The 21,955-nt window shown below is 44.3% G+C and overlaps 1 protein-coding gene across 1 annotated transcript in view; it reads right to left on the reverse strand.

The window, feature by feature from the left end:
• The window catches only part of ZC3HAV1 (zinc finger CCCH-type containing, antiviral 1), a 59,837-nt gene that overhangs the window by 16,460 nt on the left and 21,422 nt on the right, over window positions 1–21,955 (reverse strand). Inside the window, exons 3-8 of the mRNA XM_068549540.1 lie at window positions 18,159–18,411; window positions 13,511–14,275; window positions 12,607–12,705; window positions 10,064–10,187; window positions 8,045–8,219; window positions 2,511–2,631 (exon numbers count right to left, since the gene is read on the reverse strand). Of these exons, the coding sequence (XP_068405641.1) occupies window positions 2,511–2,631; window positions 8,045–8,219; window positions 10,064–10,187; window positions 12,607–12,705; window positions 13,511–14,275; window positions 18,159–18,411 (1,537 nt within the window). The remainder of the gene's footprint in view (window positions 1–2,510; window positions 2,632–8,044; window positions 8,220–10,063; window positions 10,188–12,606; window positions 12,706–13,510; window positions 14,276–18,158; window positions 18,412–21,955) is intronic.

Here is a 21,955-nt window from a genome sequence, read left to right on the forward strand (position 1 = left end):
TGTAATTATTTTCTGAAGTTGCCTGGTTTGCCAGCATCCAGAACAGGGCCTAGCACACAACTGACACTCTAATACTAGTTTAATGAGTAAGAGCAAATAAGAAATAGAAAGAAAATAGTCTGGAACACTGCCAACTTCTCTGAGCTGGTTTCTATGAACCAAGTGAACAAAATTATGGGGCTAAAATTGCTCCACATTCAGCAGCAAGGTATATTGGTTCTCATCTTTCCACCATATTTCACCACAGGGAATACCACCAAAAAAATTTTTTTTAATTTAAGCCCATTTTTAATTTGACCCCAACAGAGGAGTTTTTTTTTTTTTTTTTTTTTTTTTTTTTGATGTGTTGGGTCTTCGTTTCTGTGTGAGGGCTTTCTCTAGTTGTGGCAAGCGGGGGCCGCTCTTCATCGCGGTGCGCGGACCTCTCACTCTCGCAGCCTCTCTTGTTGCGGAGCACAGGCTCCAGACGCGCAGGCTCAGCAGTTGTGGCTCATGGGCCCAGCTGCTCCGCGGCATGTAGGATCCTCCCAGACCAGGGCTCGAACCCGTGTCCCCCGCATTAGCAGGCAGACTTTCAACCACTGCGCCACCAGGGAAGCCCCAGAAGAGATTTTTATTTTTCTCTATTGCCTTCTAGTCTTGGTCCACGTGCATACATTGCTGCACTTATTGTGCACGTTAAATTTTTAAAAATTCATTTCTGTTTTAAATATAACATAAAAACCGAAAAGTACAGAAATACAAACTTGGGGGTCTGTCTTCTTCATTTAACAATATCAAATTTTGCTTTTACTGCACAGTTTTCATAATCATAATTTTTAACAACCACCCAATACTCCACTGAAATTTAATACCTTAATGTGTTCAGTCACTACCCTACTGGTACACAGGCTATTCCTCTACTTTAGTACTATAAGTAAGGCTTTAACAGAGACCTTTATGCCTATAGCTTATTTTTTCCTTGTGAATTATTTCCTTAGAAAGATTCCTGAGAGAATAAAAAAGCAAGCATATTTTAATATCTCTTGATATGTATTGCCAGGTTGCTTTCCACAGAAGTTGGTATAATGGCCCTTCAAAGCTATATGACTTAACACACCCTAATTGGTACAGGACCCAAATCTCAGGTACCACCTGGGAATGTCAAGGACCTGACAAAATCTCCTTTACCTCTTTCAAAGCACCTACAGGGCTGGGTCCTGAAAAGGCAAGTATCTGACCACACGCAGTGGGTGTCCCATGGATGCAGCCGATGGGACAGTACATTCAGAGGGATAGCAGTTTCTGCCCTGGTTGCTTACTAAACACAACAAACAGACGGGTAGAAGGTAACCAGAAAATCTTTCTATGGAGGCTCAAATAAACATGGTGGAAGGCAAAGTCTTTAGAAAAGGTGATGGATAAAACCACTGACCTAGATGATGAAGCCTAAAAGGAACAGCAAGGTTCTAAAATTCAGAAGGGGGGCTTCCCTGGTGGCCCAGTGGTTAAGAATCCGCCTGCCAGTGCAGGGGACACGGGTTCGAGCCCTGGTCCGCGAAGATCCCAAGTGAGTCCGTGTGCCACAACTACTGAAGCCCACGCGCCTAGGGCCTGTGCTCCGCAACAAGAGAAGCCACCGCAATGAGAAGCCCGCGCACCGCAACGAAGTGTAACCCCCGCTCACCGCAACTAGAGAAAGCCCGCGTGTAGCAACGGAGACCCAATGCAGCCAAAAATAAATACAATAAAATAAATAAATTTAAAAATAAACAAATAAATGAATAAAATAAAATAAAATTCAGAAGGCACCCACAGGCCCAAGGTCTCTACTGCAGTCATCAGCACCTGAAAATTCTGCCTCAGTCTGGGAAGCAGCCCACCTAGAATCAGAAATTAAGAATAGCAGAGCCGGGGCTTCCCTGGTGGCGCAGTGGTTGAGAATCTGCCTGCCAATGCAGGGAACACGGGTTCGAGCCCTGGTCTGGGAGGATCCCACATGCCGCGGAGCAACTGGGCCCGTGAGCCACAATTACTGAGCCTGCGCGTCTGGAGCTTGTGCTCCGCAACAAGAGAGGCTGCGATAGTGAGAGGCCCGCGCGCCGCGATGAAGAGTGGCCCCCGCTTGCCACAACTAGAGAAAGCCCTCACACAGAAACGAAGACCCAACACAGCCATTAATTAATTAATTAATTAATTAAAAAAAAAAACAAACTAGCTGTTTATCCTCAAGCAACCACTCTCTTAAAAAAAAGAATGGCAGAGCCGGAAGTACCCCCAGAGACCACGTAATCCAATGCCCCCATTTTACAGGGTGCTCGGTGCTGTCCCCAGCTACTCTGCGTCAGAGCCGAGGCTCCAGAGGACAGGTCTTCTGACCGCCACTGGCTCCCACCCACTGAACTGCCTGCCTTGCTAAAAGGAACCCTGGTCCTGCGCGCAGCACGCCGGGCTACTCCATTCCCACCCCCACGCGGACACCATAGGCCGGATTCCGGCAACAGGCACCATTGCCAAACACAAAGACTTACCTTGGAAACTCAGCTCGTAGTTTTGTGAACCCGCCTGAAATGGCACAATTCCCCTGGGACAGGATAGAAAAAGAGACTCCAGGTAGGAAGAGTCGATGTTTGAAGCTTGCTCATTGTCTTTCTAATTAAAAAAAAAAAAAAGGTAAAGACTTCAGGGTAGGCTTTTAAGAAATTTCTACTATGATATCTTATATAACTTTATTTTAGCCATGGGATTTGAACAGGAATGCACCCTGCCTCTCAAATCAGACTGCCAAGTTTCCTGGGTGGGACCACATCACACCCTTCTGTCGTCTCCACCGCAGGGCTGAGAGCACGCTCTACACTGCAGAAACTGACCATACCCTTGGTGGAGGCCTGAAAAACAGAGCTCTTTGCAAGTCTTTTACACCTTCCATAAAATACGACTCAAGTGTACAGGGCAACTGGTACCCGACGTGCAGACATGATGTCTAACAGAATCCTACACCCTGCCATGAAGTAGAACGTCACAGCTATCAGCCCATCACACGATGAAAAAGCACAGTTTAAAGCTGGTATGAAGGCACGTGAAACTCCAATAAGTGTACTGCTGTCCAAATGAGAGTGACCTAGCCCTTCTCCTCCGGCTATAATGAAAGTGGCACCCCCAAAATGGAACGATATAATCTCCAGCCTCAAGGTACATATGATGGGTCTGAACACCAGAAAGGGTGGGTAAAGGGAAGTGTGTTATCCTAGCAAGGGGGCAGGCTAGGCCACCATTCCACTGTCCCCACCCTATGTCAGGGATGACAGACCAGATATAAGCCCCCAAGAGCAGGGGTTCCCAACATCTAATGGTAAGGAGTTCTTGTTCCTCGTGATCTAGGATGGAGGATGACAGCGAGATCCTGTTGGCAGCCGGTGGTGGGCAGGGGCTCCCAGTCCCTTTAATGACAGGCCAGACTCTGCAGCCCTCAGCTACATCCACCCCATTCCCCTTCCCTAATGGAAATGCCTGCAGGATGTAAGGGGGGAGAGCCAGAACGAAAGCTTCCAAGGAAGGCGTCCCAGGTAGAGAGGTCTCTTAGCCTGGAGAGGAACATGGTGGCACAGGAAAACTGGGTTCAAGTATTTGCACACAGTGCAAAGCAGGAATAAACTTGATGTGTTTCTGGGGGTAGAACCAGGACAAATGGGAGGAAGGGACAAGAAGGCTAACTTCAGCAGAACTTTCTGAACTACAGTCGTGAACAATTACGTCACACCACAACGACGTTTGTTGCAACAGCTGCTGGGACATTATGTATCGGGATGATTGTAAAAGAGACTGCCATCCAGGGTGGGCAGTAGGAAACTAAGTTTCCATGATTAGATGATTCGCTGGGAAACCATATGCCTTCCTCAGACCCCAAAGAATGGCTGAAGTGGGCAAACACCTGCGAGCAAGGGTGGGGGAAGGCAGCCATCACCTCTGGGCACCCTGGATTTTTTTGGGTTTTCTTTGTTTTGGGTTTTTTTTTTTTGGCTGCACCACGCAGATTGCAGCAACTTAGTTCCCTGACCAGGGATTGAACCCATGTCCTCAGCAGTGAAAGTGCAGCATCCTAACCACTGGACCACTGGGGAATTCCCTGGGCACCCTGGTTTGATGACTTGAATCTCTGCCCTAATTTCCCATCCCCACAGTCCTGTACCCCTCAACTGCCTGCTCAGCTCTGCAGAACCCTGTTCCTGGCTGGAAGGAATCTGCAAACTCTAGGTCAAAGTCTTTCAAACTTGAATGTAAATGTGAATCACCCAGATCTTGTTAAAATTTGGATTATGATTCAGGGGAAGTGGGGGAAGAGTTTTGGAGCCTGCATTTTTAAAAAATTAATTAATTTATTTATTTATTTTATTTTTGGCTGCATTGGGTCTTTGTTGCTGCACGCAGGCTTTCTCTAGTTGTGGCGAGCAGGGGCTACTCTTCCTTGTGGTGCGCGGGCTTCTCATTGCGGTGGCTTCTCTTGTTGCGGAGCACGGGCTCCAGGCGTGCGGGCTCAGTAGTTGTGGCTCGCGGGCTTAGTTGCTCCGCAGCATGTGGGATCTTCCCGGATCAGGGATCAAACCCATGCCCCCTGCATTGGCAGGCGGGTTCTTAACCACTGTGCCACCACGGAAGTCCCAGAGCCTGCATTTTGAACATCTCCCAGATGACACTGACATTGCTGGTCTGCGGACCTGACTTTGACCAGCAAGGCTTTAGGGTCTATATCAGCCATATTCACTAGAACTTTCTTTGACGATGGAAATTTCTCTGTGTTGTCCTATACAGTAGCCACGAGCCACATGCAGCTCTAGAGCACTTAAAGTGTGACTAGTGTGACAACTGATTCTTAATTTTATTTGTTTAATTAATTTAAGTTTAAAATTAAATAGCCCCAGAGACATTGCTTTGGGAAAGATCCCCAGTGTTCTTCTTCCTTGCTGCAAGTAATAAATCCTTCCTTCTCTGGGAAAAAAAAAAAAATTAAATAGCCACATATGGCTAGTGGTTGTCATACCAGACAGAACGAGGCCATTAAGTCAGTGTCTGAGCATCTGCCCAGCCTCTTATGGTTCACCAGTCCATTCCTCTGGCTCTGCCCTCACTGTACTCCAGTTCTGAATGGGTGAGTGAATGAATGAATGAATGGTAGAGCCTTCAATTATGCATTCTCCCAGAAGACTTGAACTTATACCTCAGTTTCAGTTACCGGGTCTTGGCTTTTGTCTTGTGCCTACATGTTTGCCTTGATCTCGGCTTTCTAGAGCTATGGCTTGGCCTTGCCCTGGGCAATTCCCTCAGGTCACGGACTCCTGCCCCAAAAGGCCAGCTTTCACAGCTACTAAGCTTGGCTATCTGCTGGTAAACATCTTGACGGTCTGGACCTGCACCCCCTGACTGACGCAAAGCCCATGACTGCTACCTGGCTCTGCCCTCCAGTCACTCCTGCTGTAACTCCATCCTGCACCATCGCTGCCCACCATCCTCTCCTGGCCCACCATCCACGTAGGTGCAAGTCCTGGTTAAGCACCTGAACTGCCATATATCAATCCTACCTTCCAGAGGGTTCACTGTCAAACATATGCATCTACCCTTCGTTGGCAAAAGTTTCTATTTCTCCCAGTTCCTACCAGAGAGGTTCCTAACCCGGAAATCTCAGTTGCCCAACTCTTTTTTTTAACATCTTTATTGGAGTATAATTGCTTTACAATGGTGTGTTAGTTTCTGCTTTATAACAGTGAATCAGCTATACATATATGCCCAACTCTTATTAAAAATTCAGTTGCAAGAAATAAAACCTGTAGGGCTCTGTCTGAAAGCTATTCAGTCCACTCTGTTCTCTAAATATTCTAACCTGTACACTGGATCAAACAAGGTCATCAAACAACTGTAAACTTGGACCATAATACATAATACATTGAACTATGAAAGAAACCAGGCTGCAACTTATGTCTGTGTTTCAGATCTCCCGGAACCACCATTTTTATTTTACTTAGATGACCAGCAAGGAAAACACCACACCCAGGGCCTGTTTTTCCTTCCTTCCTTCCTTTTTTTTTTTTTCCTTTTATAACAGAAGTGCCCACTCAATTTATATAATGATGGGTCTAACTAACATGAGACAGTAAGAGTTTATTCACATCCTCAAAGAACACATTCCTTTTCTTACAACAGACGAGTGCCACAGATTCAATGACTATAACATTTTTTGTGTTCGTAGGTAGGAAGTTACATTCTAGAACTGTGCATTTAACATAGACTGAATATCCCAGGGAGAACTTCATATTACAGAAGTTTTATCAGGAAGTTTCTTGATGTTTTACTAGGGGACATGAGTGACAGAACTTGTGTAAATTTAAATATGATCTTTTACCCCATAAAGTTCCTTTTGGTCTCTGGGATCACGATGTCACTAGAATACAAATATTTTCTAACCCTTCTCCCCTATCTTACTGAAAATTGCAAGTATTTGACCTAAGAACCATTGAGACCTATAGTTTACTATTTTAATTTCATTTCGTTTCGTTTTGTTTTATTTAATTATTTTATTTAATAACCAAGGCTAAAGAATTTGAGTTTATAATTTCTCTTTCCACAGGCACCTCACGGAATCACTTTTATGGAATTGCACTTTGACATCATCCTCGGCTTAAATATAAGAAGAGCCCGTACAAAGCTAAATATCACAGGGGTTTTCATGCCGAGGTGCTTGATAGGTCACCGCAGGAGGGGAAAGCAAAGAGCTCTGAGCCCCGTCCTCTTTGCACAGGGCAGCTCTGCTTCACCCTAGTTCGCTCATGTAGGTTCTGTGAAAGATTGTTTGATAGCATGTATCTGCCACTAAGACCGCTGGGAAACCGCCATGTACTGCAGGGATGGGGGGATCAAGGTTGAAGACCTCACTCACCACAGCACACAAGGTCCCCTCTGTGTGCCCCATAGGAGACCTTTTTCTCAGGCCTCACCAACAGAAAAAAAGCCATGCTTCTCCTGAGTAACTGGAATGGTCTTTTCATGGAGGCACAGGGGATCATATAACAGATAGTGTTTCTTTGCTTGCTTTGGCAGCTAGGGAGCGCAGAGCCAAATGTATAGCCCATCCACTTCTAACCCTAGAGAATCTGACACTGGCATTTCCTCGTCCCTACTTTGTCTTTGGCTTCACTTTCATCTCTTGCTTTTCTTTTCTCTTTCTCATCACACTGATTTCATTGCCTACTTAAGCTCACTCCCTCCCTCTCTCTCTCTCTCTTTAATCCTATGAATCAAAGGGAAGAAAGGATACTAGACAGAAGCTCTGCTTATCTAAACTTCTCTCCCGAGTGGCATGGACTTATATACACTACCAAATGTAAAACAGATAGCTAGTGGGAAGCAGCCACAGAGCACAGGGAGATCAGCTCGTGCTTTGTGACTACCTAGAGGGGTGGGATAGGGAGGGTGGGAGGGAGATGCAAGAGAGAGGAGATATGGGGATATATGTATAGGTATAACTGATTTACTTTGTTATAAAGCAGAAACTAACACACCACTGTAAAGCAATTATACTCCAATAAAGATGTTAAAAAAAAATTAAATTAAATTGAAAAAAATAAACTTCTCTCCCTTTACTATGTCCCTGTGCGGGTAAGTCTAGAATCTTCTAGTCCATCTGAATCCAGACTCTGACTGCATCCTAGTAACCATCTATATCAGTCTTCTGATTTCTCACTCCTGCCTCCTCTTCTGGCTGAAAGCAGTAGTCTCTGTACATTTATGTACTAATACATAGAAAGCTATCTCAAGGTTCCAACCCAGTCTCCGATAGCGAGGAAAGAGGGATATTTGGCTGGCTGATGGATCAAGGAGTTCCTTAAAAATAATTATAATTTTTTATGATGCAATCGGAGTCCATGCTTGCTGGGTATAATGTAAAAAAGCACCACTTCCTCTACCACGTCCATGCTCCATGGGTAACCACATAGGTGTCAGACACTGTACTACTAGTTTCTTCTGAAGTTGGCAAGTTTATACAAGAGGGTCCACAAGGAGGAATGGTACTCACCTTCTCTCCATATTGAACCCATTTGTCATATCCATTTCTCCAGTACCAAATCCATTTTGTGGTGAAGAGAGAACTGGCCGGCATTGTGACAGATGAAGGCGTGGAGAGACGTCGGACGGGATTATAATCACAAGTCATCTTCTGGAAACTGATTTTATAATTTCCAATAGAAACGCTGAGAGGGAAAAGTTTAGTGTTAACAAAATGCTTCACTGAAACAAAATGCTTCTGTTTTCTATACTCTGGTCTTCCCTAGTAAGAGGATAGAATTAAACCTTGAGAGCTGAAAGGGATCTTTGAATTTCCCTTATACAGCTTTCAGTCTTACACATAAAAGAAAACACTGAACTACAGAGAGGTAATGCAACCTGCCTACCCCACATATTCAATGGTGGCACAAAATGTGTTCTTCCCTCAAAAAATATCCCCCATAGACAACTGTGCCCACACAAAACAATGGATTGGCTCAATGTTTGTTAGAAAGTCAGTTAGAAACTCACAGTAGGTCAGTTTTTTTCAGTTATTATTAAAATAGTTATCAAAGTGTGGTCCAAGACCTTTTCAGGGAGCCAGCAAGGTCAAAGTTATTTTCATAATAATATTAAGACATCACCTGCCTTTTTCACCTTCATACCCTCACAGGTGCACAATGGAGTTTTCCAGAGGCTACATGATGTTTGATTTCACAATAAAGAGATTTGCAAAAATATATAACAATTTCAGTCTTCTCAGTGAATTTGGTTTTGTTTTGTTTTGGAAAAGTCATTTTTATAGTTTTACTTATATACAGTTATATATGCATATAACTATATATAATTTAGATATATAATTATCTAAAAATGTTATGTTAACATGAATGAGTTTATTGTTGTTATTTTTAATGTATCAGTAAATATTTAATTTTTCTCAGTTGTGATTTTTTTTTCTCAGTTGTGATTTTTAATATGGTAAATATCAATAGCTATAATCCACATAAATAGAAGTTCTTTGGGATTCTCAATACATTTTAAGACTACATCGGGCTCCTGAGACCAAAAAGTTTAAGAGTTACTGCTCTATGAAACACCTCCTAGATCAGTGATGTTCAACCAGGAGCGATTTTGTGACCCAGGGAACATTTGACAATGTCGGAAAAACATTTTTGTTTATCACAACTGGCATGCAGTGGGTGGAAGCCAGGAATGATGCTAAACTGCCCTCCCAAAACAAATAATCATCTGGTCCCAAAAGTCAATAGCGCTAAGGTTGAAAAACCCTGCTTCAGATTTACCTGGGGGGAGAAATACACCTAGAAGCAAAACAGCTGACGCCACCCTCTAGTGGCAAAATGCAGCAACACAGAATCTCCACCAAAAATTCACTAAATTTGCAGACGACGACACATCCATATTTTTCCCCCCAAAGAATTTCCTTGTAAAACAGGATGCAGCTTATAAATATGGTCATGGGTGGTATCACCCATATCAGCCCTAATAGAAGCAGAAATATAAGGTAGACTCTTAGAAACCTCCAGGATAGAGAAAAGAGCGAACATAGAGGAAGATATAAAATGCTAAAGTATACAACAAAATCCTGCCCTAGAACTATATGAAATGACTCAAATCATTTTCTCAAACTATGAAATTAAGCCAAAGCTCTTCTGAGCTCATCATTTAGTACCTGTAATAGTCCTACGATGAGCTGATAGGAATACAAACCAACCTACGCATTGTGTTGTTCTGCAGGACACACTGACAAATATTAACTAAACAAATATTTGTGTCCCTGTTTATTTCACCTGAGTTAGCAAATACTCCCAGAGTCCCTCATATTGGCCAGGCTCTGAGTGACTTCAAACCTGCCCCACTTACATATTTTTCTTCATTAACTCAGCAGGCATTTGCCATTTTTATCTCAAGAGTTAACCTGAATGGGATTCTGAAGGAAAACGGCTTTTTCTTCTTCTTCCCATAAGCATAGCACTGGGCTTTCTTTTGATGACGTTGTGCATCTCACAAGCCAGACCAGCCACCAACTTACGTGCAGACTTTGGGGTCACAAAAGGCCTTCTCAATATTCTCCATGAGCGGGAGGTCCATCCAGGTGTTTGCAAGTAACATCTGCCACCGGTAGGGCAGGTGGAAGTGAACTTTGTTGCAGCTCTCTAAAAAGACAGAAAAGAAGTCTGAGCAATTCGGCCAAGTTCACTGCTGACTCTCCCCATCAAGGCCTGCCTTTCCCATCCTGCCTGCCCTGCAGGCACATTTCCCAGCTACACCTGTGCTCATGCTGGCCCCTACCTGCATTGCCCCAAACTCCAGGTTCCATTATTACCCATGGAGACGCATCAGAAAACAAAATTCTCTGCTCCCCAAAAAGCCATGTTACCCACATGGAAATCTGAGATCATTATAAATTTACAGTTACCCTTTCTGCACCCCACACGTGGATTTACTGAGACAAACTGCTCTCCAGCATAGGCAACTGCTTTTGTGTTTCCTTGAAGCCCTGGCCTAAAATTCATCTCTTCCAGAAGAATTCCCTCAGTATCTCGCGCTCTTCTGAACTGACTTGTGTTCTGTATTCCCTCAGCCAGCGCTCGGGACTCAGTCTGTGCTTTATTTATGTATTTACTCATTTTACGCAGTTTTCTAATTTGTGGATGTTTTGTTTGTTTGTTTTTGTTTGTTTGTTTTGGGCCGCACCGTGCAGCTTGTGGGATCTTAGTTCCCCAACCAGGGATTGAACTCCGGCCCACGGCAGTGAGAGCGTGGAGTCCTAACCACTGGACCGCCAGGGAATTCCCAAATTTGTGGATGTTTTGATGCCCCACCTTAACGACAAACTCATTGAAAAAAGGCCTGCATCATTGTTTAGCTTACTTCTCCCTTGCTTCACTGGCAGAGGGCTGGGCATGAAAAAGATGACCATTCAATGAATGCTTGCTGAAGAATGAATTAATGTTAGAAGTCCATAATACAGGAGTACAGAAAACAGTTCTATTTTTCACAATTTGCATTATGTTCCAACCGTTTTGAAATGTCTAAAAGATGTGTTACTGCTTTAGAACAAAAAGAGGCAGACTTAGACATCACAAGGAAATCCAAAGCGGCACTGCCTGGGATTTGGCTGATTCAAAAAGTATAACCTTCTTCACACCCATTAGAATGGCTGCTATAAACAAACAAACAAACAAACAAACAAAAACAAATTAACAAGTGTTGGCAAGGATGTGGAGAAACTGGAACCCTCGTGCATTGCTGGTGAAAATATAAAATGATACAGCTGCTATGGAAAACTGTGTGGCAGTTCCTCAAGAACTTAAACATAGATTTACCATATAATCCAGCAATTCCACTTCTGGGTATATACCCAAAAGAACTGAAAGCAAATCTCAAACAGATATTTGTACACCTGTGTTCATAGCAGCATTACACACAACAGGCAAAGGTAGAAGCAACTCAAGTGCCCGTCAATGGATGAATGGATAAACAAAATGTGATAGAATACAATGGAATAGTATTCAGCCTTAAAAAGGAAGGAAATTCTCACAACAGCTACAACATGGATGAACCTTGAGGACGTTGTACTAAGTGAAATAAGCCAGTGTCCGAAAAAGACAAATACTGTGTGAGTTCATTCAGATGAGGGTCGTAGAGAAGTCATACTTATAGACAGAAACCAAAATGGCAGCTGCCAGGGGCTTCGCTGCCAGAAGGGGGAAAGGAGTTGCTGTTTAATGGGTACAGAGTCTCAGTTTTACAAGATAAAAACAATTTTGGAGATTGGTTGCACAACAATACGAATGTAATGAACCCTACTGAACTGTACACTTAAAAATAGTTAAGATGGTAAAATCTGTTATGTGTATTTTACCATAATTAAAAAGAAAATATTTTAAAGTTAAAGATTTTTGATTTAGGGAATGCAGGGCAGAATCTCCTCTTCAGACACAAGGCGAATGCGTCTAAGACCACTAAGTAATCAAGCAAATGAACCAGACATGATGCCTAGGCCTGGGGTGGAGGCATGAAAGGGAAAGAGTGGTGTAAGAGTGAGAGGGCAGCACTGTGTCCCAAGCAGCCCCGTGGGAAATATTTCTGCAGGAATCCTGGTGGGAGGCAACAGTGTGGACAGGTGTGGCTCATTGACTGGAACGACACACAAGACATTGGTCGTGGGGAGCACGGGTCCCTCCGTACACACGTGAGGGGCGACTAGAGCCCATGGCCCGGAAGAGAGGCAATGCCTAAATCACGACAGGACACAAACTTTGAAAATGTGTCTGCTAGGATACTTTTGTTTGCTTTTTGTGTGTAAAAAGATGGGTCCCTGATTAAGTATAACAGTTCACCTAAAACTGAATTGTAAAAGGAGAAAGTATAACATCATGCAGTGGTGAAGTGGGTGGTTTGTGCATCTGCGAAATGGGTTAACAACAGAACCTAGGGTTGATTTGAAGTTTAAAGAAGATGAATGTAAGATTCTTAGCATTGCACCTGACACACAGTACACAGTAAATGTTAGCTATACTACTATTAATAAAGTTTCTGCTCTAGAAAGTCCTTAAGTAAGTTACTCACTAAGTTGACAACCCTTATACAGATGGTCAAGACAAATTTCGTTTGAGCCATGTTCATCCCTCGTAGAACATACGGTACTCGCAACGTCAGATACGGAATCTACAAAACAAAAGAGGATGCATGTGTGCTGATCCTAATATTCAAATCGAAAATCAAGATATCTGGTCTTACAGTGGGGAAGAATATCTGAAATGGGGGCCACGTTCAAGAAAATTCTTATGATTCATGTACTGCTCATGAGAGCCTAGACATGAAAGCAAACATGAACATCTGGGTCACCTGAGAGTTATGTTTATTTCTTAAACCATAGTTGAACTATTCCTGTTCTCAATAAATGTAGCAACTTATTCTATACAGTTCTAGGGTTGGTCCTTCCACCTTCATATGTCAACCTCTTCCTCAGTACTGCTTCTTAACCAAAACCCCCTTTGCTCTTTAATACTGCTAAGGGACATCCAAAGAGAAACCACTAGCCCTAGCTGCTCTGCTGCAGACATGAGACATGGGGCCCCTCTCTGTCTCTCAGTGACTCACACAGAGCCCAGCCTGAGCCCTTGTTGTAATCTCACTGGCAGGGGTAACAGAGATTTGAGCAGAGTTCCGATCATGGGTCCCCTAGGCTGCAGCTCTGTTGCTTAAGGAAGGTGTAAAATGAGGGACCTTGGGCAGAGTGAGTGCTGCTTTGTGTCGGGGCAGTGGTCTCCCCATGTGTGGGCAAGACCTGGCTTGTCAGCCTCTGACTTTCAGAGCGTAACACGTCTTTCTCCCCACTGACTGCCGATGTGATGCCAAAACCCGGTGGCACCAGTTTTACCTACATCGGTAGTTTCATCTATCACTTTACTAGAGCCATTTGGTGGCACTGTGGACAGACTAGCCCAGAATGTCTTCTCTGTGTGTTTACCATTAGCAAAGGCCACGGCCCCATCGTCGGCAGCTGTCATTTGGCCAGCGGCCTGCAGATGACTGCGAGTCACTCCGGTGTCCTGACCCCTAGGTAACGATTTTTCTCTCTGCCTACTGGCTGTGGTTTTGTAATTTAACGATCTCACGGAAGCGGCATCTGTGGCCATGCCATCGACGTTATTATTAAAAAGCGGGAAATGCTGGCTGTCTTGATTCCCACGTCTGCCTGCCGTGTTCACGCAGTCCGAGGAAAGGATGGCCGTGCTCTTTCTGGTGGTGATGGTTTCAGGTGTTTGCGGAGAACCAAGAGGCGAGAAGGAGACAGCCTGACTGGGAGAAAACAAACTCTCTCTACCAGTGTCTTGGTCATTCTGCCAGGAGGCGGGGCCTTTCCACTTGGGAGCTGACGTCGAATCAAAAGTGAAGTAAGTATTGCTGTGATTCCCATAGAAAAGATCCGCTGGAGCGCCATTCTCTGCAAACCTCTGGCTTGCTCCCCCTTGACCGGTGCCTCCAAGATTGGCAGCCGCGGACGAGCCTGAGGAAGGCGGAGAGCACTCCTGACTTCCCAAATGCGTGAACTTGTGGGCAAGATCCTCGACAGGCACATCATCCGGGGGAGACCGGCGGCCGGTGGGATCTGGACTCGGGGGGCAGGACCTCTGGGCAGAAGCTGCAGCAGATGGAAGAGCCTCCCCGCTGCCCCGGTCTCTGCTCTTGCTTCTCGCTCTGTACGCCGCGTCTCTGCGATGTGAAGGAGGAGCTGGGAAAGAAAAACCAAACAACGGAAGTCAGTGCTAACGTGACCAACTTCCCTGCCCTGTTCCGCCTCAGCTTTTCCAGGTTTGCTATCGAAGTTCTATCAAACTACTTTTGTGTGAAAATCTCGAGAAGGTGCTTATGACAACGGAGGAAACTGTCATCCTGCCAGCCCTGCAGAAAACACCACCTATGACCTAGGATAAAGGTCGAACTGACACTGGCTCTGCTTGGCTTCTCTCGTGGGACTTAGCTGTGGCCCCCAAATGCCCACACTCTTAGGTGGGGCTGTCCACAATTCTCTAGTTCAAGTCACTCACCGCTAGGGTAAATGGAGAGACAGACTAGTGCAAATCAGGGAGGAGTTCCCCAAAATCATTTAGAGTTTGCCCATACTGTGATACAGGTGTACCTAAGTTACGGATTCACGATACTTAAAACAACAACAACAAAAGAAACTACAATAAAGGTCTGATTTCACTGAAGCTTGAGAATTTTCCAGAATTGTTCATCCAGCCCCCCAAATGCCCAAGCTTAAATGAGCAATATCCAAAAAAGAAAAATTGGCCTCTCCCTAGAAACGTGGTAAGTCACACCCCCGGGAAGCAGAGAGGAGGGAGGGAGTGAGCACGTGTGTTCGTGAGTACGTACAAAGTGCGGTGTGCATGCGTGTGATGTTTACATGTGGGATGTGCTGTGCTGGGTGTGTGTGCATGCATGAAGTGTGTGCATGTATGTGTGTGTGTGATACGCATGTGTGGTATACATGTGAGGGGTGTATGTGTGTGTGTGGTTGCACGCATGGTGTGTGACGTGTGTTGGCTGGTGAGATATGCGTGTATGGTGTATGCGGCATGCACAAGTGTGAAGTCTGTGTGGTGTGACTGCAGGTGTGTTTGTGTGGCATGTGTGAAGTGTGTCCTGTGCATGTGTTACACGTGTTGTGCGTGCATGAAGTTTGTGTATGTGTGGGGTATGTATGTATGCAAGTGGTTGTTTTTGTGTGCATGTGGCTGGAGCGTGTGTGTGTGGTGTGTGAGTTGTGCGATTGTGTGTGGGAAAGAGGAGGAAGAGAGGTCCTTTCTCTTCCAAACCCAGGGGGCAGCAGGAATGCAGTACAAGCAAGCCTCCTCCTCCCATCAACTAAGCAGATTAACTAGAAGTGACAACAAAGAAAACTCCCTCTCGCATACAATAAATTTATACTGAGAAACTACACCAAAACCCGTGCTTCCAGATGTTCCCCTGTCGAGAGGGCATCGTCGTGCAGGAGAGAAAACACGAGATGTGGAATCAGAACACATGAGCTCTGCTCCTCTCGAGTCCTGTGAGGCCCTGAAAACATTACTTTTCTTGATTCATAGTATTACCCTTCACTCTTCTAAAAATGATTTAAGGCTGCTCGCAATAGAAGTCACTTAAGGGACTTCCCTGGTGGTGCAGTGGTTAAGAATCCACCTGCCAAAGCAGGGGACGCACGTTCGAGCCCTGGTCCAGGGGGATCCCACAGGCCGTGGAGCAACTAAGCCCGCGCACCACAACTACCGAGCCTGCACTACAGAGCCCCTGAGCCACAACTACTGAGCCCACGTGCCTAGAGCCTGTGCTCTGCAACGAGAAGCCACTGCAATGAGAAGCCCGCGCACTGCAACGAAGACTAGCCCCCGCTCGCCGCAACTAGAGAAAGCCTGGTGGAGCAATTAAGACACAACACAGCCAAATAAATTAATTAATTAAAAAAAAAAAGTCACTTAAAATTTCCAAGCCTCAGTTTCCTTATCCATTAAGTGAGGCCAATAATACACCTGCCTTGCTTCACAGCTTTGCTGTGAGAAACAATGATGAGATGTTTTAGGTGAAAGTCCCTTGTAAATGATAAAGCATTTCTCAAATATAAAAAGATTCTCTCACAGAATCTTAGAGTTATATATTCTACTTGCTTCATAAAATTCATCTCCTCTATATCTGCTTCATAAAGACATTAAAAACTGCAAGTGTTAATTCCATTAAACAATATGAAAATGCTTAAGAAATTGTACTGATCACTTCACTGATCATAATAGGATGGCTATTATCCAAAAAAAACAGAAAATAACAAGTGCTGGTGAGGAGGTGGAGAAATTGAGACCCTAGTGCTTTGCTGGTGGGAATGTAAAATGGTGCAGCCACTGTGGAAAACGGTATGGCAGTTCCTGAAATATTTAACACAGAATTACCATGTGATCCAGCAATTCCACTTCAGGGTATATACTCAAAAAAACTGAGAGCAGGGTTTCAAAGAGATATTTGTACACCCACGTTCATAGCAGCATAATTCACAACAGCCAAAAGGTAGAAGCAACCCAAGTGTCCATCAGCAGATGAATGGATGAACAAAATGTGGTATATCCATTCAGTGAAATAGTATTCAGCCTTAAAAAGGAAGGCAATTTTCAAACAGGCTACAACATGAATGAATTTTAAGGACATTATGCCAAGTGAGGTCCCTGGTGGTCCAGTGGTTAGGACTCCGTGCTCTCACTGCCGAGGGCGCAGGTTCAATCCCTGGCCGGGGAGCTAAGAGCCCACAAGCCATGCGGTGGAGTGCTCCCCACCGAAAAAGAAGGACATTATGCCAAGTGAAATAAGCCAGTCACAAAAAGATAAACACTGTGTGATTCCACTTCTAGGAGTTCCCTACAGTCGTCAGATTCATAGAGACAGAAACTAGAATGGTGGCCGACACGGGGCTCTAGGGGAGGAGAGAATGAGGCGCTGTTTAATGGGGGCAGAGTTTCAGTTCTGCAAGATGAAGAAAGTTCTGGAGATTGGTTGCACAACAATGTAAATGGACTTAATGCCACTGAGCACTTAAAAATGGTTAAAATAGTAAATTTTATGTTATGTGTATTTCTACCACAATTGGAAAAAATTACATGTATGTATTCTTTTTTTTAAAAGGCAGGAAATTCTAGCATGCTACAACATGGATTGGATGAACCTTGCAGACATTATGGTAACTTAAACAGTCACTCACAAAAAGACAACCACTGTATGATTCCACTTCTATGAAGGTGCTAGAGTAGTCAAATTCATAGAGACAGAAAGTAGAATGGTAGTTGTCAGGGGCTGGAAGGAGGAGAAAACAGGGTTATTGTTTGATGGGTGCAGAGTTTGAGTTTGGGAAGATGATAAAGGTCTGGAGATGGATGATGGTGATGCTTGCACAACAATGTGAACATAATGCCATCGAACTGTACACTTTAAAATGATTAAAACGGCCACTTTTATATTTTACCAAATTTAAAAAATAAAAATAAACAAATCTCAAATGAATAGTACTGAAGACTGTAAATTAAATTGTATACAGTGTTGCATTAATACTAAGTGTCCTGTGTTAGTTGTAGCGTGGTTATGTAAGAGAACAGCCTTGTTTAGAGGAGGCCGATGCTGATATATTTAGGTGTGAAGTCTCCCAATGACCGCATACCTCAAATGCTTTAACCACAAAGACGTGATGTGTGTGTGAGTATCTAGATGTCCACATATATGGAGAGAAAGTGATAAAACAACCATGACAAAATATCAACACCTAGTCCATCTGTTAAATTTTTATTATTTTCCTCTTTAAAAAAGTTTTATCAATTAGCTTTTAGAAAAATGGTAAACATTTTAAAAAATCTGATGGTGGGGGGAGATAGTGCTTAGCATGAAAATCGAGTTGCAAAATCACACATATACTATGATCATAATTACGTAAAAATTGTGTATGCATATGGACAACATATGGAAGTGAAAATAAGAGTTTTATGTGATGAGGTAGAGTGAGTATAGGTAGAGTTTCTCTCTCCTTGCGATTTCTGTTTATTTCTGTTTGTTCTAGTAATTAAAAAGTAGACCGCATTTACCTCTCCACCCAGAGGGTTTCTTCTGGCGGTGCCTGCTGTTGCAGATGTCCTGGATGTTCTGGACCACACTTGAGCTCAGCCCGTGCTCCCTCATGATGGCCAGCACCTTTCTGTCCATCAGGTTATGGGACCGGAAGCAGTTGGCATAACCACAATTCCCTCGGGTAAAGTGTTCACAGACGTGGAGCCTTTCACACGGTGGCCGCTGGTTACAAGTCTGTTTTCCACCCTCTCCCTTATAATTTTTGCATATCTACAGAAGGAAGAAACAATAGCCGGAGATAAAACATGTTTCTCTATGTGCCACACGTTAAGGAAAGTTTATATAAAAATTTCGGCTGTAATGACATATATGGGAACAGAATCTAAAGAAGAGTGGATATAACACAACAGTGTAAATCAACTATACTCCGATAAAAATTAATTAAATAAATAAATAATAAAAACGCAGCTTTTCTTACTTCCCTGATAAGAAAAAAAAATCAGAAGCAAGCAGAGATATATCAAAGGAAAAAAATGCATGTGTATTCCACAATCTTTGATGAGGCCTATTCAATCAATGACTTATTTGGGGCAGAACAGGCCTACAAACTAAGTAAAAGAAACTTGAATTTGATTAACCTCCTTTGGAAGAATCAACATAAGACGGCTAGCTACAGATAGAACCAAACAGGACCCAAAAGGAGCCCTACATTATAAAGGAACCCCAAAGAGGAAGGCCTGTCTTTGGATATCAATTCATTGTTCTATTAAAAGGGCATGTGGAGGGACTTCCGTGGTGGTCCAGTGTTTAAGACTCCACGCGGTTCGGTCCCTGGTTGGGGAACTAAGATCCCGCAGGCTGCACAGTGCAGCTGAAAAAAAGGACATGTGGGGACTTCCCTGGCGGCGCAGTGGTTAAGACTCCGTGCTCCCAATCCAGGGGGCCCAGGTTCAATCCCTGGTCAGGGAACTAGATCCTGCATGCATGCCACAACTAAGAGTTAGCGTGCCACAACTAGGGAGCCAGTGTGCCGCAACTAAGGAGCCTGTGAGCCGCAACTGAGGAGCCCACGTGCTGCAACTAAGGAGCTGGCAAGCTGCAACTAAGGAGCCCACCTGCTGCAACTATGACCCAGTGCAACCAAACTAATTAATTAATTAATTTTTCAAAAGAGGACATGTGGGTCTTACCTACAACTGCTGGGAGTCTAGAGTCTAGTCTCAGCTAGGCAGAATGTCAGTTTCTCAAAAGATCAACTGAAGCAGATAATTTGTATATTCCTATGTAAATAGGTATATCTACATATCTAGCTCTACAGAGGTGTAGTTCTTACTGAAAGGAGAGCAGAAGAAACACTGTCACTGAGGCCAGACCAGATGATGCAGGACTAGAAGATGCTGGTTGAAGTCTGCAGCCCTGGAAGCAGCTACACGTGACCTCACATCTGAATTACTTACTTGCTCCCAGCCTCTCTTTCCTTTGCTTTGTAAAGAAGGAAAATATTTGCTCTCCTCACCTAACCAAGTTGTTGAGCAGATTAAATAATAAAATACGTAAATGTGTTGTGCAAAATATGAAATGTGATGCAAATGTTTGCATCATTACATGAAGAAGCTTAAAGATGAAAGCGTTTATAAGTTGTTTCAATAGTCTCTGAGCAAACCAGGTCAACATGGGCCACTATGATGTATCCAAGTGGCAAAGACACGGATTCAGACTCTAACCACCATGATTTAAGCCCTATAAACAACTTCTAAACCTGATGCAAACAGATATCATTGCGATAGAGCCTGTGATCCAGATTCGAGACTCTAGACCAACAGTTCTCGAAGTGTGGTCCCTGGAGAAGCAGCAGCAGCTCCAACTGGAAACGTATTAGAAATACAGCTCCTGGGCTTCCCTGGTGGCGCAGTGGTTGAGAATCTGCCTGCCAATGCAGGGGACACGGGTTCGAGCCCTGGTCTAGGAAGATCCCACATGCCACGGAGCGACTAGGCCCGTGAGCCACAACTGCTGAGCCTGCGCGTCTGGAGCCTGTGCCCCGCAACGGGAGAGGCCACGATAGTGAGAGGCCCGCGCACCGCGATGAAGAGTGGCCCCCACTTGCCGCAACTAGAGAAAGACCTCGCACAGAAACGAAGACCCAGCACAGCCATAAATAAATAAATTAATTCATTAATTAATTTAAAAAAAAAAAGAAATACAACTCCTTGGGCCCTTCCCCATACCTACAGAGTCAGAGCGGCCAGAAGTAGGGCCCAGCAATCTGGGTTTGACAAACCCTCCAGGTGATTCTGACACACATTTAAAGCTTGAGAACCAGTGTTCTAGAGGTTTGAGTGAAACAAGAATAATTAGCAACTTCACAAATGATACTTTGGTTAACATTCCTAGTTCTATGCTGATGTTTAAGAATGCTCCTGCCAGAACAAATGAAATCATTTCTTCCTTTTAATAAATACATCTCAGTTACACAAGTTTCTATACAAGGAAGTCAGATTTGCCTGATGCTTTTATGTTCTCACAGGTCAAGGCAAAGTGGAAGAGTGTGAACATTTTAAGCTTTTGAGGGCAGGCAGTGTGTCTGGTCCACGGCTGCCTTCAGAAGCCCACCCTGTAGGAACTCCTGAGTGTTAGTTGAATTAATGCAAAACAAACAATAAGTAAAGTGAGACGCAGAAGGATGAAATGCCTTGTCCAAGACCACAGAGGTGGTTAGTGGCAGAGTCAGGACTTTGAGAGACATGGAAGGACTATCCTTGACCAACGATCCTTGGAACTAGCTGAACTCTGGCTGACCCCCTCCTGCTAAAACCTTGAAAATATTCTGCCCTACTCACCCAAGTTAAAACACTCCTTGAGAGACTACTCTTGCCCCAAATTGTCAAATAGAGACTTATGTTACTGATGCTCTGGTCGATTTTCCACTACAGGAACCAGCGCCTCAGACCTCTGGTTCAGGAAGCAGTGCAGTCTGCTAGTCTGTGATCCTACCCCTGACAAATGGCAGGTAAATGGTGGTAAATGGCAATTAAGTTATTGGCTAAAAATAAACTTCAAGCACAAGCCTTCCCACCCCACCCACTAAGCATGGGTACTGATTTCTTAAAAGGGAAAGGGAACCTCAGATGACACTTCAGACTCTCTGTGTGATAAAGGATGACAACAGCATTTTCCTACGAGGACCCTCCCAGCGCTTTTGTCAATGGGATCCATCACAACAGCACCTTCTAGTAGGTTCTTCCCTAGAGAAAGGAAGAGCCGTCACTCCCCTTATTCTCCAGGGACGTGATATAGAAAGTCCTTGGTGATTTTGGAGAACAGAAGCAGACAGCAGACCTGACGAGGGGCCTTTCCAAACTTCCAAGTTTAACACTAGACTAAGGTTGGACCCCAGGGACACTCCTCTCAAGGGTCATAACAAGACTTCACCTGTCGTCATCCCTTCACATGAAAGGAAAAGGAGGGGGTGGCTCTGTTAGTCAATGGGACCTTTAACGAGCTGGTGTGTAAGGCGTTTCCCCATGCTGGTAGCCAGGAGGGACTGAGCTGGCACACAGGCCAAGGGCCATAGGGATCCCAAGACAAGACCTCTAAGCCTAGGCTCCTGAAAACGGAGAGAGACCGAGAGAGAGAGAAATCCAAGTACCTAAATGAAAGAATGCCTGGGGAAATGGCATATATAGTCCTCCTCCACTCTCTCTGTCTCTGAAGACATTTTTACAGACTGCCTTGCATTCCTATCTCTCTTGAGCTCAGTGATCAACTCAAAATCACCCCTCATGTCCTAAGTTTTCTAAGTCCTCAGGGAAAC

The sequence above is a fragment of the Eschrichtius robustus genome, chromosome 8 (assembly GCF_028021215.1).
Source record: "Eschrichtius robustus isolate mEscRob2 chromosome 8, mEscRob2.pri, whole genome shotgun sequence".
In the NCBI taxonomy this organism is placed as follows: domain Eukaryota; kingdom Metazoa; phylum Chordata; class Mammalia; order Artiodactyla; family Eschrichtiidae; genus Eschrichtius; species Eschrichtius robustus.